Raw genomic sequence first — 22,448 nt, 5'->3', positions numbered from 1 at the left:
TCAGTTCTGTTTTACCTGTGCTTTACTCTTTTACACAAACTCAATGTTCCTCAAATGAACTAAACAGAACATTGTGAACGTGTTCTCTACTTTAGTGAATATGTGTGATAAAAGTGTTGAATCAAACTCACCCAAAAGCCAGTTTTCTAAAAAGACCTCACTGTATCATCTCCACTTGTGCGTCTTGGCTGTGCGTAAGGCGCTCCACTCCTCGATGAACAATCCCCCGTGCCAATAACTAATAGATGTATCTATGTTGTCAACCCTAAGGGTTTAAAAACGCTGTCCGGCCCAGTCAAATCACTTCCCAACCTGCCGAAACAACAGAGATGGAAAACGCCTCCGTCGTCAGAATAGTAGTAAATATTTCCAGCCTCAGAGCGGCAGCACTGTAATCCGATAATTACATTAAATTCCGTCAGGAGAGTTTAGTGGCACACACCATATTGTCGGACCTAAGAAAAGGCGTTTAAAGTACACAGCCGTCTGCCCGGGCACCACCACCACCAATCCCCCACCCAGCCCCTCCCCCCTTCCCTCGTCTCATCCCTCCGTCCCGCTGGGCTAATTGGAAAAGAGGTGGAGGTTAAGGTTGAGGGGGAAACGTGCTGTGATGTCACAGCTACAGGTGTTTAGCTGAGCAGACCTGATCGACCGACGTTATGTAGCGTGTTTCCAATAACGCCAAGTCCTGATAAATGCGTTTTAACAGGACTAACATTAATGTCCCCTGCCTTACCCATTTAAACCTCATGAAGAAAAAATATACAGCAGGACTCTGGTATTGGACTGTTCTGTTATTCCCTACTTGCACATAGCTCTGTGTATATACAGACTATATATTTATTTAATTCCCATTTACAGCATATAGTTCTGTTTACATCACTGTCCACACATACCTACTCTTTTTATCTATTTTGTTATTTAACTTTTGTATTTAAATGGACATTTTATATTTTTGGTTTAAATATTTTGTCTACCTTTGAATTGCAAATAACGTTTTTTTTAATTGAACTGGGTGTACCTAATTAACCACAAAACTAATGTATGCTACATCAGACCTGGTAAATGGAATAAACAGACATAATACGCTATGTGACAAGAGCATGTTCTACATTTATTCAACATGGTCTTGAAAATACTGCATGAAGTGAATCCCCCATGTAGACACGGGTGAACTAACACTCGCATTCAACATACAAATCAAATATTACAGTACTTTAAAGTCAAGACACTCACACACAAACATTCAGGAAAACACTTTTCAATGAAGTAACTCGGGTTATAAAGTAAAATGAATTGTAACAGATAGATTGAAAAAAAAAGACATTATGATGTTTGTGTTTCCAAAACACAATCAAAAGCAAGGAAAGAAATACATTCAATACCTCAGACATTAAAAAAGGGTTGTTTTTAAATTGCAGCTGCATTTTTCTAAAATTCAAATCTGCATTTCATGTTTTAAAATTGTGTGCGATTCTATTTCCATATTCATTTATGGAGAGAAAACCCCCACATCATCCCTGCAGTGGCACACATGTAACAGTCTATGACAATATATGACATGGTACATTATAATTAAATTTTAAAGTTATATGTTGAGGGTTCATTTCAGAATGTAGTGCAATAACTGTTTGTTAAAATACAAATAAAATCTCCACACATGCAATTAAAAATAGTAAATACAGTGTTTAGGTGCTTGTGGTCATATATTATAAATAACCTGAGCACGTTTGTTTGTTCTTATTCAGCACAGCAGATTACCAGACTCAACATTTCAGGTCAATAATTAGACAACATTCAGCTTCTCATCGCAGCAGTGACAGGACTTTCACTTCTCCGTGTGGTTGCCGTTGTCCCGCTCTGAGGTGTCAGCGCTGCCCCGCTGCGGCTCACTTAAGATCAGCATCTTACTGTTGAAGTGAGCACACATGTACGCTAAATCCTGTGTGTCCAGGGAGTGTGCGAAAGCCAGGTAGGTTGACAGAGTCCCCGCCAGCAGGAGCCTATCCAGGGACAAACAGGGCAAGAGCCACAGCACCACGCCCAGCTCAAGACACACAGGGTGACGGAGGTGAGACAAGAAGCGCTGAGCACCCGGTGACTTTTGAGACAAGGGGTCGCCTAAACCGAGACACTCATAATACACCTGAGAGAACAGAGGGACGCGTTAGATTAAGAAAATGCACCAATCATGTGTCAATTTTCTCCCTTTATTTAACTGATGTACATATGTTTGATTTTTAACTTCTTGTTATTTTTAATAATTATATTCCTGTTTCCTTGAGCTGTTGTAATGAAAAAAATTCCCCCATGGGGGATCAATAAAGTTTATCTTTATCTATTCATGTAACTCTTAAGAGGTTCATTGAATTACTCCCACAGAAAACACAATCCCTGTCACACTCAGTTTGTTCTTTAATAAAGACATTATGATCAATATTTATTTTAATATTATTAGCTGTTCTCCGGTTGTGTTCATTTTAATTAAAATTCCTGATTTTGCAATTTTTGTGACACATAGTTAAACCTCACTGACGGCCCGGCATTCTCAAAGTAAATTAAAATGATCATAAATTATGATGCCTGATACATTTTAATCAACAACAAAATAAAAATCTTATATTCATATTTTCATCACATCAAAAATCTACAAAATCAGAGCTCGGGCTTAATGTGCTTATTTTTTATAAACTTTAAAAAAGGACTGTATTGTATTCACTTATAATAATGTAGATTTTATGCTACTATTACAGTAACGCTGCAGATTACAAAGGAGATGTTTAGTAAAAAGTTAAAAATGTTTTCCAAAAATGTAAATTTGTCTCAAGCTTTGTAAAGCTGTTTTCACACTTTGTACTTTTGTTTTACACTTCCCAGCCACCGTAGATTAGCCTAAAATAATTGAGATAAGCTTAAAAATGTAAACTGTTAAAAGTTTGTTCTAACATTGTTAATAAGAAGTCTGGTGGCCTTGTGTTTAGGACACATAATCTAGGTTTTTATATTGACAAAATAGAGAATTCAACTGAACCTGGTGTTTACTGTTTCCTGTTATGTAGACAAAGAACAGCCCACTAATGAATACCTGTTTACCTGCTTGATGCCCAGCAGTTCTGGGCAATCAAAGATCATGAGGATGCTGCAGATGATTGTCCAGCAGAGGAAGTGCAGAGTGAAGCAGAGCAGAGGAAACCAGATACTCCAGGGTGCATGACGTACCGACCAAAGACAGGGGGCGCTGGTCACAGGCTGCCAGTAACGCATCAAAATCTGATGAGAGGAAAAAGAATAATGATGCAGAGTGGTGTAAAGAAACAACACGTGCAATGTTAAGTCAACAAAGCAGTTAAAGTAACTTTATATAACAAGTTAACTTGTCGTCCCCAGCAGCAGCAGCAGATAAAAGCAGCATTTTATAAACTTTGAGAGTGTGTGTTGCTGTACCTGGAGGGTCAGTGCAGTGGTGAAGCAGTATGCCGTCCTGTTTAGGGCTCCCAGCACTGACTGCAGGGCCTGTTTGACAGGAGACCAGGCCAGCAGACTGTGCTGTGTGGTGAAGAGAGCCAGCAGCCCCAAATCCACAACAAGAGACCAGAGCACAGAGCTGTCCTGCAGGGCCTCTGACCAAGGTACTGAGTCTGAAATGTGAATACAGATGATGTGAACAAGAGAAGAAAGGTCACTTTATTTGAGAGTTTAAATAAGAATAATTTGAAGAAAAAAAAACGCTGGTGCAATTGCATGTAATTGTGAGCTGTTCCTGTTAAAATAAGCAATACATTTAGAGGTGGGAATCACAAGAAAATCTTAATAGGATATGACAAGAACAGGTTGCTTTGTCAGTGTTGAACTGCTTGATAAGCTTTACATTTGACCACGAGATAGCATGGCTCTGATTCTGTTTAAATGTACTTCCTTCCTCTGTGTGCCGATGGAGTTTGAGTTTCTAAAACTTGAGGTGTAGATTTTGACAGCAAAAGGCCACTAACACAGTGAATTCATCTTTTATCTTTTAAGCCTTACAAGCCTGTAAATGCTCAACTTGTTATGTTCAGTAGATTTTACATTTTTAGAACAGAATAAATAAAGTAGGCCTACCAAAGGTTGAGTTGTATTCAGCATAAAAATGAATAAATGATGTGCTGGTTTGTCCTTTTTGGACAATGCAACAAGCCTTGGCCTAATACTGAAGGACACACAAATAGCCTACTGTCCAGCAGCATTCAAGCATTAAACATGCCACAGAAACCTTCATGATAGGCTACATAACCTGGACCCTCGACACCTTCAGCCTACACCTAGACCTCTTTTTCTGTCTCACGAAGCCCCTACCTCTGAACAGAGAAATTAATGAATCGTATATAATGATATGTGTCCTTAAATCTGTATGTCCTACCCACTTTATTTTCTTATTGTCTAGTCTTTGTTCGGCTCGGACCAACTCAAATCGAAGTTCGTTTGTTCGTTTCATTAGTTCGGTTTAAAACGCGGTAGGACTAACAGGACGGTTAATCCCGTTTCTAAGTTTCTACTTGAGTAGAGAGGTTGAAAATGTTCAACAATAAATGTGTTTAAATTCCTATATTTTAATCCTAACAGTAATTCCCACATGATTGATGAAAAGGAATTTCGCCCAACGTGGGGCTCGAACCCACGACCCTGAGATTAAGAGTCTCATGCTCTACCGACTGAACTAGCCGGGCGCTGACCTCTAGCGGCCACAAGTCGTAATATCAAGTATATCAACTATTTATATGGATCCAATACTTGTTGCTGTTTTACTACCGGGAGCGACCCCCCCCCCCCCCCCCCCCTTTGGTACAGGAAAAGGTGCCAATCTACCTGAGCTACTTAAAACATATTGATTCTTCATTAAACATTATTTTAATCTAACACTATATATTGTGCAGCCATAGTATATCTAGATTATAGTAATGAAGCATTCTGCTATCAACTGATAACACCTCCATTAATGTTAGCTAACTTTTCCTGGTCGCCAGCCAGCAGCGTGTGGTCAGCTCACCTTGGCACAGTGTCGTCTCCCCGGTAATGTTGTGGTAAATTGCTCGAAAAGAAATGAACCGAACAAAGTCTGCACCGGATATGAAAACAAATGCAAAGTTTAGCAGAGACACGGTGCAGATAGCCCAGCCCCGGACCGTGACTGACGCCATTTCAATCAGTGTTCATGTTCATTTAGTAACTTCCAAAAGTGGTGTCTTCCGGGAGAGGAGTTTGTGGTAGTACTCAATATTACCACACGGGGGCGCTGCTGTACAGTAGATAGATAGATAGATAGATAGATAGAGAGAGAGAGAGAGAGAGAGAGAGAGAGAGAGAGAGAGAGAGATAGATACTTTATTGATCCAGAAGGAAATTCAAAGCATCCAGTATCAGGTTACAAAGACATGACATGAAACATTTGTTACAAATTAAATCACAAAACCGACCCCCCCCCCCCCTCCCATACATATATATTAACCTGAAAAATAGACTTATACAAGAAATGTACAAAACCTGTGAAGGGATAAAAATATATGTGACATTTAAAAAAATAACCTAAAAACAGTTGAAGAAAAAAAATCTGTAATTAGACCTGAATATAAAAAATAATTTTAAAAAAAAGTGTTGACCTTCTGAAGTTGTTTATATATGTACAGCAATGTTTAAAAAAGCAGATAGTGCATAACAGTAGAACCACAAGGGAAAAGTACAAGAGCCCCTGTTAAATATGAGATGACTCAGGGTCACATTTAAGCACGATTAAGGTTTATTTTAGCTATTTGTAAACTGGTTTTGTCATAGTGTTTTGATGCATAAATATAGCAATATTTAACTCTTAGCTTAAAACACATTCAAAAGCAACAGATGGTCTTGCAACATGAATTTGACTACATCTTTTTGAGTAGGCCTACTGTCAGCATTGCTCTCACCCCTTTTTAAAGACCACATTTCACCCCATGTACAGTAATAGGCTCCAGTTGATCATAGTCAGTATCCAGGTAAGGTGACACATGATCATTTATAATTTGGCTAAACTGATGGAGATAATATGAATGAGCAAAAAAAATAAAATAAATCAGCTCCAGATAAATAAATAGCCAATGTGAAAGAGATGCTACGAGATAAAAATCTGTATTTTACACCTATAACGTTTCTCTCCCTAAACAAGTGGAAGAAAAAGTGAACATTGCAGCCTACAAGAAGTTGGAGGGGGATTGTCATATTAGGTTGTATTAGTTTAACTAGGACTTGATCCAGTAATGCCTGCGTGAGTATTGCTGTGAGAGTGAGATAAAATGTGTGTGTTGTTAAATTAGATGATTTGCGACTGGGACAAGTGGAGAGAAAAAATAAGTAGAAAAGTGGCCTTTAACTTAACAAGTGCTTTGGTCACCACATGTGCTTGTACCTCAGATAAACCTTTTGCTTACAGGTGATATGTTGGATTCTCTTGCAGGCTGGGTACAGGATGCAAACACTTTGGAAGTTTTAGTTGAGCTGGTAGTGCTGTTGAAGCCCATGGAGGTCGGACTTAAAGAAGAATTAAAGAAGAATCTTTAATGATTAGTTTGAAATGTTTCAGGTAACGAAACCGTTAAATGTTCAGTTTTAGATAAATAATGTCAATAATACAAGGGACGTGTTATTTTCTGCTCAAACTGAAGTTCTGAATGTCTTGAGAGGAAAGTCTGATTTATATTTGGATATTTCTCCAAGTAACTTTTAGGCTTCACATAAATGTCATTTGTACAATCAAGTCTCATTTTTTACTTTTACTTTTGTGCTTGTACATTGAAACCAATGCAAACAAATATGGATCAGAATACAAAGCCACAGGTTTTATATGAACAAGAAGAAGTGGCATCAGCCTATAAAACAGATTCAAGGCATTTATAATAAAAAAGAAAATTCAAACATGGTGAATGATAAAACAGAATGAGGACTCACTTTAAGATAAATGGACGATGTTTACATTACAAAGAGAAGATAAAGACTGAATAATAATACATTTATGATTTATTTTTATGTCAGAAACAAATGCTTTAGATACAAAACTCTTGATGGTTTGAATTAAACACATTTTGTCCTCACTTAGTGAATAAAAAAGTTATCCAAAAAAAATCTAAATACATAAAAAGAAAAACGAGTATTTTAAAACACAAACAAAACTGATGTTAAATAAAGTTATTTTGCGACTGCTGATGAAGTTTTCATGCACTACTTCCTTACTTTTAATGAATCTTCAGTTTTTAATATTGCTTTAAGATAAACCGTTGTATGTAAATGTGTTTTTTTAATTATTTATTTAATGTATTTCCTGTCGGCCGAAGTCTGCCTCGTCTGTCTGGAATCCTCTTAAAGGGGACGCGTCGCTGTCTGCCGCTGCAGGAGAGCTCCGATGGGAAGAACATTTTGGAGAAATGGTTCTCAAACTTCAGAGCCTGGACGAACCGGCGGGACACCGGGCCGGCAGCTCGGTCACAGACTGTACCGTTGAAGGCTGCAGTGTCAACTAAGCACGGTGAGTGTACCGTCCGCAGGGGCTGCCGGTTTGCGAAGCCAGCCGTCTGAGCTAACGTTAGCTCGCATGCTAACGTCACATCTTGACGGGGTGATGAGAGCCTGAAGCGGTGACGGTTTGGAAACGTTTCTCTGGAAGTAGAGGAGACCTGCGGGGTAAAAACGTGTCCACAACTAAGCTGGCCTCTTTGTCAACACACTACTTTGCTTTCTCAGCTTGTCCACTGAAAGTGTTTGCACTCCAGCTGTTGATTTTCTCACTGTTAACACACAAACTGCCGTCATGTTGATTAACTGACAGCATGATGCGTTCAGGTACTCTGTAACGTAGAAATCTGTGCTGTTGATTTGAGCCTCACAGCCTTTATTTTTTAAATTAAAATTAATTTAAGAACAGTGTGATAGTCTTTAATCCATGTGGATCATGAATACAGTTAAGGCACTGCAAGTTTATTTATATAGTACCTACATTGCTGTACATATATAAACAACTTCAGAAGGTCAACACTTTTTTATTTATTTATATTCAGGTCTAATTACAGATTTTTTTCCCTCAACTGTTTAAAGGTTCTTGATTTAAATTACACATATATATATATATATATTTTTTTATCTCTGCACGGGTTATTGTATAAGTCTATTTTTTAATTGCACAGTTTAAGTTTGTTTCATCGAGGGCAGCAAGGGGCCACATTCATTTAATTCTGACTGTCAGGGGACCAAATTGTAGGATACAAAAACGATTACAGTCAATTAATTACTCAAATTTAACTCAACATATACCGGTGATCAAATATTATTATGGAAATATTTCTGGTTTTCATGATTTCATGGCAGATTTTGTCATGTTTTTCTTCATGTTTTGATATGTAAAAATTGACCTTCGGGGTTGGTTTTGCAGCTCTTTTTGCGGCTTAATTTGTAACAAATGTTTCATGTCATGTCTTTGTAACCTGATACTGGATGCTTTGAATTTCCCTCTGGATCAATAAAGTATCTATCTATCTATCTATTTATCTATCTATCTATTTATCTATCTACCTTTCAGATATCTGGGAAGAACAAAACAAAAGTGTGTGAAACACTTTGACAAAGCTTGAGACAAATTTACATTTTGGATAATATATTTTACTTTTTTTATTTTATTTTTTTTAAATCAATATTAATTAATTGGGTAGAAGGTTACCTGAATGTTCAACATTTATTGTGCTTAATTGTGACCTTTGAACTCTTCTCTGGCTGATGATGGACTAATGGTGCATTCATGTGGTGTCGGGCACATGAATGTTGTAAAATGCACATGAACGCTTTGTGATGGCCCTCAAGCCAGCAGGGCCTTCTGTTGTGTTTTGCCCTTGTGTCTGTGTGTTTGTGTCTCCGCAGGTTGCTGGTGGGCGGTGTTCTGTCGCACCTGGACAGACATGATCAGTCTCCCAGGTGTAGGCTATTTAAGATCAGGCTGTCAGCCTCTCATTCCCTCTCTCATCCATTCTCAGCATCACACCATCACCACAGCTCCTGAATTGCAACATGTTTTGTTGTATTCTGGTTATAAACTGTTGGGTTGAAACCGTACGTTTCCCGTGGTTTTGTCAGGCCGGGTCGTGACAGCCTGCTCAAGTCGGAACAACGTCTCAGAAACTCGTTTTGTTAATGTTAAGATACTTGCACAAAAACTTTTTGCTTTAATTTAACTTTAATAGAGACATTTCAGACATTTTCTTCTTGGCATCCACGATGTTTGTTGCTGTTGTTGCTCTGAAGTTTGAGAACCATTTCTCGGAAACTGGGACCATCCGAGGAGCACATGAATGCAGCATAAGCGTCAATCTGAGTGGCAGTCTGATTGGGTGATTGAAAACTCTTTGGTGTATATGTACATGGAAATGGTTTCTTGCTGCCATTATTCTTGATGAAGGTCAGTTAGACCGAAACGTTGCATGATCAAAGTTATCAGTAATAAGTGAGACAGTGTGAGGATGCCTTTCTCATTGTCTTTAAAAAAAACAAAAGCAAGACTGTGCAACATTTGTTATACAGAGTTTAAGGTGACCGAGTGATGTTTGTCAGTTTCAGACAGTTAACGCAGTCTTTCTGCTAAAACTTAGGAATTGACCGCTCACTTCCGGGTCACTTCCAGTTTTCTGGTACGTTCCCTTTCTGGATGGATGCTGTCGTTTGTACATGTGTGTGTCGACTTGTAAAAGTTTTCTGTCTCTTGTAAATTTGTCTCAGTTGCATCAGCGCTCGTATATCACATTTTGTAAATTTATTTAATAAAAAGTAAATGTATTTTGTTCTTCGTTAAAGTGTTTTGATTGTGTTATTATTATTTTTTTTAAATGATAAAACATTTTACCAAAAAATTTAAATTTGTCTCAAGCTTTGCAAAAAATGTATTTTGTTTTGTTCACTTCCCAGCCACCGTATCAGCGTATTCAAGGTGCTTTGCAGGAGCAGAGACAAACTTCATACATTTCAGAAAAGAATATGTGTGTCCATATAAGAAATAAATACACAACGATGCCATTTCATAATCGGGCTGCATATTTAATCGCAATATGAGTTTTGCAATACACACAATGAATAACAAAATTATTGGTTTGGGAACGCCAGGCTAGTGAAACGGAGTAGGCCTTTAATTGAAGTTTTACAGTAAAAGCCTTTTATCGGGCTGTAAATATATATATATTCTTTTTTATGAGGTGCAATAAAGTGACAAACTGGTGATATACAAATGATGCACAAAAAAACCAAACAGACAAGGTCGGGCTGTAAATATAAATACTGTGCATGTTGTTGACAGCTGCAGGAGGAGACGCACTGTGACTGTGATCTCACAAAGACGTCAATTAAACACTTAAAGGTTTCCAGTTGCACAAGGCTGTCTCAAGTATAGGACTCTATTGCAGTGTATTCTGGGTAAATTAAGAGTCTTTTCTTGGAAACAACAGTGGCAAATCAATTCAACTGCTTCCTTGATTTGCTGCTGTTCCCTCTGCATGAAACGTCTCTGTGCCCTCAGAGTCCCACACATACCGCCATGTGATTGACATAAAGACCTAAAGGCAATATTCATCTTGGAGTTCTTTGACTAGATGAGAATCACAATCTCAAGTTATCAAGTAGAACTCTGCAGATAAACAACAGTAACAAAACAAGAGGGAATTATCATTTTATCAGGAGTTGAACCTGATCAGAAACTTTGAACTTTTAAAAGTCATGAATGTTTATTTTCCTCTTCAGATGCAGTCCTTGTCCATGGAAGTGGGAAGCAGCAGCAGCTCAGCTCCCAGCGACACATCTGGCTCGGTGGTGCAGGTGTGCTTTCCCGGCGCTCAGGCCTCGGTGCTCGAGAGTCTGAACCGACAGAGAGAAGAAGGCCGGCTCTGTGACCTCTCCATCCACGTCCAGGGACAAGTGTTCAAAGCCCACCGCTGCGTCCTGGCCGCCTCCTCACCCTATTTCCACGACCAGGTGGGAGTGCTGTGTTGTCACTCGTACGACACAGCTGTTATGTAACCAGTAGGAACATATGAACACTGCATAGAGTCATAGTCTCTTTCTGATTGAGAACATGGAGACAAAAACAAAACCTAAGAGGGACGCTTCCTTTCATGAATGCAGTTACAGAATTTTGGAATTTGATGCGTTTGTCTACATTTGAAAACCTTTAGGTTATAATCGTGGAGGAGGCTGCAGTCTGAGTGTATGTGACGCACTTCAGTCAACACTCAGTCTATGATATGATAAGATAATCCTTTATTTATCCCACAATGGGGAAATTTACATTGTTACAGCAGCAAAGAGCAAAGATTGCAGACAAAAAGTGAACACAGTAAACAATTTAAAGAAAAAAAGAAAAATTAAGAATGTACAAAAAAATAAATACAAAAAAATAGATAAAAAAAGAAAAATAGATCAGCTGATGATGTAACCATTTGTGTTGTAAAAAGAGCGAGGCGAGGACTGTATGGTGGCGCAGTGGTTAGCGCTGTTGCCTGGTTCGAATCCCAATTGGACAGGTGCCTCTCTGTGTGGAGTTTGCAGGTTCTCTCCAGGTGCATCACTTTCCCTCCACAGTCCACATGCTCGTTAGCTTATAAAGAGTGACTCTAAAACTGCCTGTGAGTGTGCCTGGGGGTTTGTCTCCGGTGGCCAGTTGTTCTTTTTCACTTCACTGTCAGTTTTTGTTGTAAAATTAGAATATATTAGTGGTGAATAATCCGCAGCTCATTGTATTTACTTACAAAAGAGCAGTAAAAACAAAAAACAATGGAGGATCTGTTTTTCTGTGATCATCAGTGTTTATGTTCGAGAGGCATGTCGTCTTTTTGAAAACAGATCTGCTTCTATTCATTCAATCATTCTTCTCCCATCTACAGGTACTGCTGAAGAACATGTCTACTGTCTCCATCCCTGCTGTAATGGACCCGTTGGCGTTTGAGAGCGTGCTGAGCTGCGCCTACACCGGTCAGCTCAGGATGCTGCGAGAGGACATAGTCAACTACCTCACGGTGGGCAGCGTGCTGCAGATGTGGCACATCGTGGACAAATGCACCGAGCTGCTGAAGGAGGGCCGTGCGGTAGCAGGGAGCGGTGGAGGAGGTGGCGGCGGCGTGCAGGACGGAGCAGGCATCAGAGGAGGTGAAGGGTCAGCTAACCCCGGGTGTAGCAGCAGCAGCAATGGGGACACTGACGCAGGTGGAGGTAACAGAGCTGTAAGAAACGGTGGGGTTGGTGCTGGACAAGCCCAAGTGGTCGGGTCCATCGAGGCCCAGCGTGCCTCCCAGCCTCCCAGCCGGCCATCAGTGAGCGAGAGCCAGTCTCCCAGCAGCACCAACTACTTCAGCCCCAGGGACGGGAGCGGTGCAGCCGCAGCAGGAGCTTCAGTGGACGGAGGCGGGGCTAGCAACACCCCGAGCTACTGCACCCCTTCTGGAGGAGAGGAAGGATTCCTTATTGAGGAAGAGGAGGAGGAAGTAGAGGAGGAAGAGGAGGAGGTGTTGTACCACCAAAGGAAGCGGGGAAGAGGAGGGGGGAGTGGCAGGAGGAAGAAAATGAGCTCATTGTCGGAGCAGGAAGTCGGGGTCAGCGACAGCTTTGGTGTGTCGTCCTATCAGGTGAGCAGTGATGCTCCGTCAGTGTGGAACATCTTTAAATCCACCCTGAAACCTCGTGTTTTAAAGTTGTTTTGTTTGAGCGTTGTTTTTGTATTTTTGTCAGACAATGATCAAAGTGTTTGTCATGGGAAGAACATAGTTTCTCTTTGTCCCACAGTCATGAAACAGTTTCTTAAGAAACTCTCGTTACTATTTTAAATATATTTAGCTTTGTGTGATCATTAGCAATATAAATCTGACTGTGCAAAGATAAACAGAAGGAGAATGATTATCGACAATAAGGTTGATCAGACACTAAAACTGCCTGTTTGTCATGCTGCTTTACCTTGATTCTAACATGATGTTTTGATGATTCAGATCTTTAACTGACAACAAATAGTTAATATCCCTCAGTGCTGTATTGTAACATGGAATATGTTGATTTAAAGGATGGGGAGGAAACAGCGATGCCACCTCAGAAGCGTCCTACATACAGCCAGCCCAGCATCATGCCTCGTAAACAGTGGGTGGTCGTGAAAACCGAGCGATTGGAGGACGACGACCTCATCGTAGTGTCTGGAGAAGAAGGAGGAGAAGATGAGGAGGACGAGGATGAGAGGGAGATGGAGCTGGCCAGACAGAGGGAGAGAAGTGACTTCAACATCTCCAACGTAAGGAGTCTTTCAGCCGAGCTGGGGGGGCGAGCTGAGAGTGACATGGACTCACAGGTGAACTGAGACTCACTTTGAAGACACAATGTTGTGTGTTCATGTGGTGATAGTATGTCTTTTAAAAAGCTGGTGGCAAGAGTTTTAGTTTGGGGAAAGTTAGAATGGATGCCAAAGCAGCAGGGAGGAAAAGTAGTCGAGGCTTTCTGCCAGAGACCCGACCCCCTTCTTTCTTCAGCAGCAATTACAATCACACAAGGCTGCAGCAAATGACCTGCTCTTTCATTTTCACCTCATATCCCGCCTCAAACCAACAATCCGAAGCTTTCTTCATCCGTAAGTATTGAAATTATTGATGATTTTGAATGTTGATCGTTATAAAATTTGTCTTTTGTAGCTCCGCCAAAAACCTAAATCTAAGTCATGCAGTCTGGTTTATAGCAAATGTTCCCTTAAAGCTGTATTTGATAGAAAACGAGAACTTTACGTTAATGTTATCACCTCGTTAAATAAATGCAAATTGATTTTAATGTTGAACCTTTCTGATGAGTTAAACTTGTTTTATCTCATGGCTGTAAAAAATATCAGTCTTTGTTAGAAGTGTCGCTCTTTATAACTTATTTGTGTCTGGGAGATAAACACAGTACAAATACAGTACACCATGTTTCTGTGAGAAAGGCTGATGCATGTATCACAGCTACCGTTTCTAAAAATACCAGGTTTCCTTCTGACTGACTAATGACTAATATAATCACGTCTCAATCAAAGCTATTTATACAAAGTTGGAACGTTGTGTAACATGTAAATAAAAGCAGAATCTGATTTCAACAACATTTAAACTCTGTATTTGATTAAAGATCGCACAAAGACAACATTAAGTACAGCACATTCCTACATCTATCTGAATGATTCACTCTGGAAGTCAAGAGTACAGCAGGATAGGAAAATGTATACAGAGACATGTTTAATTCTACACAACCCTTCTCACATTCATCACTGTGTATTTTTCTTCCAGGTTCTTTCTGAGGGATGCCATGACAGCCGTGAAGGAGAGAGGACTCACACGGCTTCATGTCCAGAGTGTTGGACGTGATCGACTGTATTTGAAAACAAATCAGAGATCTGTTCCACGTATAAATACTGAGCTGGAAGATTTCCCAGCAGATTGTTAAATTTAACTTAAAGTTTGTATTTTATTAAGAGGAAACTTTTATCAGTATTATGGTAAAAAAAAAAAACAACTTTCAAAAGGTGAATCGTTTATATTCTGTTTTATGACTGTAACTCCTTTGTTGAACACACTGAAAGATAAATGTTCTTCAAACCTAAAGACACTCCTAACTTCACCTTTATTAATCTCTGTTAACCTTCACCTTTGTTCTTGTTTCCTCTCTTTTCATTCCTGTCTTTGAAAATAAGTTAAATCAGTCCTGAATCTGTAAAATGAACATTTATGATTAAAGAGTTTCATCATTTCCTTCTTGTCTCTGTTTTGTGTTTATATATATTCAGACATTGTTTGTATGTTTCTTTTCATCGTGTTAATAATGTTAACTGATAGAAGTAATCTTGATCCTTTCTTTCTTAGTAAAGCTTTAAAGGCTTCTCTGCAGAAAGTTTTGTACGTGTTTCACTGCTTTGACAATAACCATGTGGTTGTGATGTCATAGTTTAAGTGGCCACACCTTTCACGACGACAGTGATGACATTCTCTGCATGTTTCTCTGACCAGGATAATCCGCCTGACCACATGAAGTCTTTCTTGACCTCTAGGACCCCGCTCGAGATCGCACTGTTGTCAACATCCTGGCATTTACCATAACGAATCTATGAAGGAACTGAATATTTTTACAAAGTTTCAGGGATGTTTTAGGCAAACGATGACTTACAGGAATGGATTACAGAGAAGAGGAGTAATGTTTAAAAAAAATACTCAGAAGTTTGAAACTTTAATTCTGAAGGTATGAAGTGATGAAGGTGGAAACAGCAGTTGTCTGGTTGTATTATCTGCTCGGTTACAGAGTTTGATTTCTGGTAGAAAGCTCTAAAAAAAAAGAGACACCGGTGGCCTAAGCAGTTAAGTTTGCAGCCCTTTAAAGGAGACAGCCCTGGTTTGAATCTGACCTGTGGCTTCCTTGCTGCATGTCATTTCCCACTCTCTCTCTCTGTTCCCTATTTCTGACTCTATGCTTCGTACTGTCTCTCTTATAAAGACATTAAAAGCCCAAAAATAAATGTTAAAGAAAGCTCCAAAAACCAACTTCTCCAGCACTGGTTTAAAAATCAGAATCAGAAGTTCAGATTTTGGTATCTTCTTTCGACAGGTCAAACAGACAAACAGCTGACTGGAGCTGCGTGATGTGCAAAGAAATAAACGAGGCGACGCCTGTGAGCTAGTTCAGGCAACTCGAGCTAATCTAGAAAAACCGGAGTACTGAGGACTCACGTTTATAAAACCTTCAGATGCTAATTCATTCCATCAATTTGTTGTAACAGCAGATTACAATTTACAGTTCATCACAAACCTAAAACCCTTTTCCCGTCCCTCTGCAGGTGGACTACTGTCAGTCTTCAGAGGACTACCTCAAGTTTGAAGGCAGTTTGATGGACCAGACTTTGGCTCAGCACCTTCATGACAGTGCAGCCGGTCAGAGCCAGAACGCCAACCGTGCTGTGTCAGCGCTGCTGGGCCAGGTCCAGTCTGCAGCCTCAACCCGGACTCAGCTCTTCCCCCTTGACATGCAGGGGAACCAGATCCTCCTCTACAGCCAGGCCTCCGGTCTCTCTCTGGACTCTTCGGCCCCGCCCCTGGGTCTGACTGGTGGTATGATGGGAGGAGCCTCTTTTAAAGGACCCGGTCTGGAGCACGGTGCGGTGCACCTGTCTGTGCAGGGCGCTTTGGGAGTTGACGGCTTGGACAGTGGGGGGATCGGGAGTGGGGGCGGTGCCAACAGCACTGGGGGTTCAGGGAAAGTATTTATGTGCCACTGTGGGAAGACGTTCACTCACAAGAGCATGCGGGACCGCCACATCAACATGCACCTGGACCTGCGACCCTTCCACTGCCCAGTCTGTTCCAAGAAGTTCAAGATGAAGCATCACCTGACGGAGCACATGAAGACGCACACGGGCCTCAAGCCGTACGACTGCCTCAGCTGTGGCAAGAAGTTCATGTGGCGAGACAGCTTCATGAGGCACCGCTCACACTGCGAGAGGCGCGGCGGGCTGGGAGAGAGCGGCGAAGGAGGGAGCAGCAGTGAGGGAGGGAGAAGAGGAAGTGAAGACGGGCAAGATTTGATGTCACCTCCTCAACTCCTCCTGTCTGCAGGCGAAGGAGGACATGGAGGAATTCTGGGAGGAAGAGGAGGCGTGTCTGTTACTTCCCCACATCTCTCGGGCTCTGTTCTGTCGCCGCAGCACGCCGGTGTCTCAGCCGCAGGAAGCATCAGCAACAACAGCGTGAGCAACAGCAGCAGTGCTGCTCTGAGCAACAACATGGCCGCCACAGGGGCGCTTCTAGGGGTCGTTTCAAGTCCAGGTCAGGGATCAGGGATGTTTGGTGGACTGGGGCTGGGACGAAGTGTGTGTGATGAAGATGTGTGTGAGGTTAGTGCCAATGATAGTAGTGTGACTTAAACCAAAAGTGTGTGTTTTGTCCACCAGGGGGCTGTCATGTTCCTGCTTCCTGCGGCTGATTTTACAACGTTGTAAACTTGGAGCAAGTGAAGCACTTTTACCCGCCAACACTCACAACAAGCAGTGATAATCTTTGTGAAGGAAGACAACGCTTCTGTTGGACAAAAACTGAAGAACCTGTACGTGTTTATAAATCAACGCCATTCTAAGATTCCACTGTTGACCATTGTGCCGTGAAGTAAGTGAAATAGTGGTCGTTCTGATGGCGTCTCTAACTATCCTCCAATCGTCACACCACAAAGACTTTTAGGGAACCTGCCTCCAAAAAGTGGCCTCAGTAAAATGGACCTTCACTCTCAGTGAGAGGGATTTAGTTTTCAGTATCAGAAACGTTGTTAAAGGTTGTTTTTTTGTTTGTTCTGTGTCAGAGTGTTGTTTATGTTGAGAGGAGACCAAAAAGTGAACAGACTCTTACCTTCTTCTGTGGCAACATTATAGTATCAGTAGAGTAGATACAAGGCTGTTCTATCGTATCGTATTGTACTTTATAAATATAATAAGTTAACACAAATCTGCACATACCCATGGTTCAGTGTTTGAAGAGAAGAAGCAAACGTTGCAGGTTTGTGTTTCTGAATCGACAGTGGTGTGTCTTCTCCTGCCGTGTGGATTTGGAAGTTACTTCATCGCTCCTTTGCTTAAAGGTTATCCAGTTGAACAGTTAAATCATTATTTATCTTCTTAACAAGAGGACAAAGAAAGATCCACACATGTGTACAGAGAGGAGTTTTCACCAGACCTATCTGGTCTTTTGGCTTGAACTCCAGACTCACTCCGATGACTTTGTTTGTTTTTTTAAAGAAACAAAAGTCAGAAGTGAAGTTTTAAATCTGTTGTCCGATACGGTCCATCCTTTCTAAACATAAACATGTTTAACTCTTGAAAAGCAGGAGGCGACTCGTCTTCTCAGCCTCTGTGTTCGGCCTTCACTGTCTCGTTGTTCACAGAGTTTACTTGTAGTGAGCAGAAGTTTATTATTACTGTAAATATAAAGAGTATATACGTCGTATGAACACATACTAACCTGTCATTCTGAAGCGCTCGGGTCCATCTGATCCGCTCAATCAGCTGTAGAGAAAGTGTTCTGCACAGGGTTTCCTTGTTATTGAAACCTCCTGATGGTAGATGTTGTCCTATCTAAGCTATACAGTGTATAGTGTGTTTACAAGCATACCTCACCTGAAACAAGTTAGGGACCTCATTTTAAAGAAATCCTCGCTTTTCAGAAGCTGGCACACACACAAAGAAGTCTTTTCTTTTTTTCATACAGTAACATTTTATTATTGAAAAAAGCCTACATTGTGTTAGTTTTTTCTGCAACAATTTTCAACAGTTACAGACCCTGACCTCTCAGATATTTGTGGACGTTTTAATTTCAACGCTTTATCTTATTTTGAAGTAGTCTTCCTGTTTGGTTTCTTGGTGTGAATGTAGTTGTAGTCCAGGTCACTTGTTATGCAGAAGGCACCAGTTTGAAAGATAAGCTTAAGAGTCCTTAAATGTAAGTTTCCTAAGAAGTAAACTTTGATAAAGATGTTAGGAGGCACACAAAAATCTGCTGTTCGTCTGAATTAACAAGGTCGACGCCTCAGCTGCACATTTGGGATCCAGTAATTCAGCGATGCATGTCTCTGCGTGTCTCGAGTCACCAGCCTGAATGGATTTCAGATGCATCATCTTATATCCATGGAGCATGTCGGATCAGCTGAGGTGATCCTGCAGAAACTCTGCAACGTCCAGCAAGCGGAGCAGAGCTTGTTTTGAGTCTCAACAACAGCAAAGATCTGATGTGTCTGCACAAAGTCAATAAACTGATAACAACAACATCTACGTTACTGAAAAGTAACTCCCAAAGTGTCAAACCAAAATAAAACTGGATGTTAATGAAACACTCGAGTGGTCAAAATGAGAGCTTCTGTCGGATCTTAAGGATACTGGTGTCTCGTTACTTCAACTTTTCCTTATTCCAGAGATAATCACCTCGTTAATTCAGACAAACGGAGCAGATTTTTATTCGCTTATGTGAACGCAAAACGCTTCCTGTTAAGTAGAGCTAAGGCCGTGTTTGGATTTCAGCTTTTGGAACAAAGTAAATAAAACCTGTCCTACTGATGGTCAGGATATTTCCTTTGATTGTTTAACATGATTAACTACTGGGGTAGTTAATGTTCAAAACTGTCCCTTCATGACATCACAAAGGGCAGTAGCCCCTCCCCCAGGTGGGTGACACTCCCACAGCTAGGTGTTTGTTCTGCCCTCTGAGTCTGCCTTCTCACAGTAAACAATAGGACATGGAGCGAGAAAGACAGAGACACCCAAGCACCTTCCAGAGAGGGGGCGTGGTCAGACACAGCTCATTTACATATTTAAAGGTACAGACACAGAAACAGCCTGTTCTGAGCAGGGCTGAAATAGAGGGGTTTATAGACATGATCAAATACAGGATCAGAGTGGATTTAGAACAAGAAACTTCACACACATGTTTTGAGGAGCTCTGAGACTAGTTGAAAAGGAGGAGAATATGTCACCTTTAAAGGACAATTCCCAAACGGCAATCTGATATTCTTGTTCTCATTAGAGCCTGTGAGTCTTTTGTTCTTTTAAAACTCCTGTGAGGAGTTTTTAAACTGGCCTTAATTTGTTGAGTTTTTGTTCTGCCTGTAACTGCTGCACGGTTTCAGACTGGAAGATTTACAGCACGCTGAGGAAAGAGGCTTTTTGTTTTTACAGTACCCCCCGCACTTATTCACTTATTACTGTGAGTGATAAATCGAACTAACCAGACATAATCCAAACAGGGTGCCAGTTCCTCACAGGAGCTTTAAGTAATAATAATCATGGAAACCTCAGCTGAGTGTAATATGTTTTAAAACGGCTGACTCGTAGATTATATTAGTTTCTTTTGGGTTCCTTCTTCATTGCTCACTCAGGACGAAACAGAAAAAGAACTTAAACTTAGCAGATTGAAACACACATCAGGTTGTTTACTTTTTATCTCGTACATTTAATCCTCAAAGTTTATTTTTCTCTGGTCTTGTGTCGTCTCTCCTGGACCTCTGCTGAGGTTAACAGACTTTTAGCTCTGTGCTGTAGATATATATTTACTTGTTACTTCAGAGTAATGTGAGAGCTGTGTGATGCATTCAGGGACCAAACTGAACAGGTACTTAAAGGACACACAGACAGGGAGGGGTGTGGTACTTCAGATTGTGCACGTTATTCAAATGTTCTTCCTTGTGTTAGTCATTTCAAATGTTGGGTTTGTTTGTAAAGAGGTTGTTTATTTGTCGTCTTGCTAACTTTCTTCAAAGTGGGACATTATCATGTGTTTATGTGCCTTATCAGCATTTTCATTTACTTCTTTAACACAAATTAATTCTGTTACTAAGCATTTGATCTCACAGTGTGATTTATGTTAAATACTTTAAATGAACACAAATACAAACAAAGTGTATTGTAAAGAATTAGTATTTTGTTTCAGCACAGTCATACATATTAGTGCAGAAGATGTACTGTAACCATAGCAACAGAGCTGATGCTAACTACATCGACAGGTAACTCTAACCGTGAACAGACCACATGTGTTTGAGGTTTAATTGATTATTTGACGGGATTAAAAACCCAAACTATAACTTCCTGCAGTGCACATTTGCACGAGTAGTTGCTAATGTGCATCTCGGTTTCCTAAACAAGTCTGATGTAACTAAACCTTCAAATCTATAAATAAAGTTTAGTTTTATCAGGAGTTAAAATGCCCTAAACCAGGAGATGTCTGTTAAGATGTTTAAATAAGAAGATGAAGTTAACGACTTAGACATGACGGAGAACAAGAAGTTCCAAAAAGGTAAAAATGTTATCTTGAGCCAGAAGATGAGGACTTGTTCCCACAGGATATTTATATTGTGTGAACCACATAAAACATTTAACTCTTTAGGACTTCAGGAGCTCTGCAGACTCGAAACCAAAGAGAGTTTTTTTGTTTGTTTGTTTTAGACCCAATCAGTCAGGTTCTGTGAAAGCCTTTTTGTCTTCTTTGAAGAAACCGATCATCAGAATTGGTTCCTTAAAGGCAGAGTTGGTCATTTTCTCCTGATACGCTTTTCAAGACTTTGGTGTAAATTGTCTTTAGGTCCTGACAGACATTAATAACTCAGGTTCTCTGAAAAAGGAACAAAGAAAATCCATCATCTGTATCAGTTTGTAAATCTGTAAAAACTTCCACCAATGTCTGCCACGAGGTACCAATCTGATGAACCAATCAGACGCCTCCCTGTCTCCCTGCTCGCTCTCTACCTCTTAGCGTGCTCTAGCTCACACTCAGAGCTCGTCACCGATGACTTTAGGAGTTTATACTGTGAGTTTACTGAATGAGACATGAGACGACGTAGTTTCTACACAATGACAGAGATGAGCTGAGGTCCACTTCTGGAGCGACGGCGCTCGTGCATGTAAGTGAGGGGGCGTGGCTTTAGAGGGCGCACAGAGGGGAGGGGGGCGGGTGTAGACGGAGCAGTGAGGGAATGCGACTTTCAAAATCACGCTAGTTTTCGAAAATGACCAACCCTGCCTTTAAAAAGATCGCTCAACACTCCTGTTACGTGTGTGAGGAGAATGTAAAGATGAAAGAATCGGAGCTGAACGCTGCTGCTGTAAACGACATTCATGTATTTTGTTGTTAAATTTGTACATTCCTGAAACGTTTCACGACTTCTTTCATGACCTCTGATGACCAGTTGATTGTTGAACAGGAAGGGACAGTTGTGAAAACACAGTTAATGTAAATCCTGTGTGCTTATTAAATGTAACAAACTACAGTACATCGATGTTCACCTCGACCCGGTATCAAAATAACAGATTAATAAATTATTTGGTGAGAAAAATCTCAATCTTTGTCTGTTTTTAATCTCTTTTAAAGTCTCTGGATATTTAAAGGATCTGTCCTTGGCCCGGTACACGTTCCCCCTGCAGCCACATCATCGACCAGCGTGGAACGTCCTTCCCCCGTTACGCTGATGACACACAACTCTACCTGAAAACCCTCACAACCTCCAATCACCGTCCACACTCACCGCCTGCCTGGAGGAGATAAAGGAGTGACAAAAAGAGAGTCTGGAAGCAGACGCATTATCTGTAATGATATGTCCATAATCTGTTAGTGTTGTAGTCAAGACCACACTAACCGAGACCAAAACTTACCCAAGACCAGAGCGCTCCGAGGCCGAGACAAGAGCGAGACATTTAGGGATTGAGACCGAGTCAAGACCAAGGCCATAAATATCACAGATAAATCATCATCTTGTGTGCAGGGGGCATCACTCACTTAGACTGTAATAATCTATAATAATAATCTTTATTTATAGAGCACTTTTCAAAAACAAGTTACAAAGTGCAAATATAAAAACAGGCAGGAAGGTTGAGGCCGTAACCGGGGGATGCAAATCGAACTACAAATGAA

General features: G+C 40.7%; 2 protein-coding genes and 1 non-coding gene across 3 annotated transcripts; 1 reads left to right on the top strand and 2 right to left on the bottom strand.

Moving 5' to 3' along the window:
• Nucleotides 1–1,099: 1,099 nt before the first annotated feature.
• On the bottom strand, nt 1,100–5,226 carry nrm (nurim). The gene is made up of 4 exons (XM_061060015.1): nt 5,027–5,226; nt 3,448–3,641; nt 3,097–3,273; nt 1,100–2,149 (listed from the first exon to the last, which is right to left on the bottom strand). Exons 1-4 carry the CDS (start codon nt 5,175–5,177, stop codon nt 1,832–1,834), a joined length of 840 nt encoding a protein of 279 aa, XP_060915998.1. The 5' UTR covers nt 5,178–5,226; the 3' UTR covers nt 1,100–1,831.
• trnak-cuu (transfer RNA lysine (anticodon CUU)) lies at nt 4,634–4,706 on the bottom strand. Its single transcript has one exon. It is a non-coding gene; the product is annotated as a tRNA-Lys (tRNA).
• A 2,131-nt stretch (nt 5,227–7,357) lies between the features above and the next one.
• On the top strand, nt 7,358–21,875 carry zbtb22b (zinc finger and BTB domain containing 22b). Its single transcript, XM_061060468.1, has 5 exons — nt 7,358–7,528; nt 10,774–11,004; nt 11,913–12,650; nt 13,079–13,357; nt 15,851–21,875. Exons 2-5 carry the CDS (start codon nt 10,774–10,776, stop codon nt 16,931–16,933), a joined length of 2,331 nt encoding a protein of 776 aa, XP_060916451.1. The 5' UTR covers nt 7,358–7,528; the 3' UTR covers nt 16,934–21,875.
• The last annotated feature ends 573 nt before the right edge of the window (nt 21,876–22,448 follow it).

The sequence above is a fragment of the Labrus mixtus genome, chromosome 16, assembly GCF_963584025.1.
Source record: "Labrus mixtus chromosome 16, fLabMix1.1, whole genome shotgun sequence".
Lineage (NCBI taxonomy): Eukaryota > Metazoa > Chordata > Actinopteri > Labriformes > Labridae > Labrus > Labrus mixtus.
This window is presented reverse-complemented; position numbering and strand designations above follow the sequence as displayed.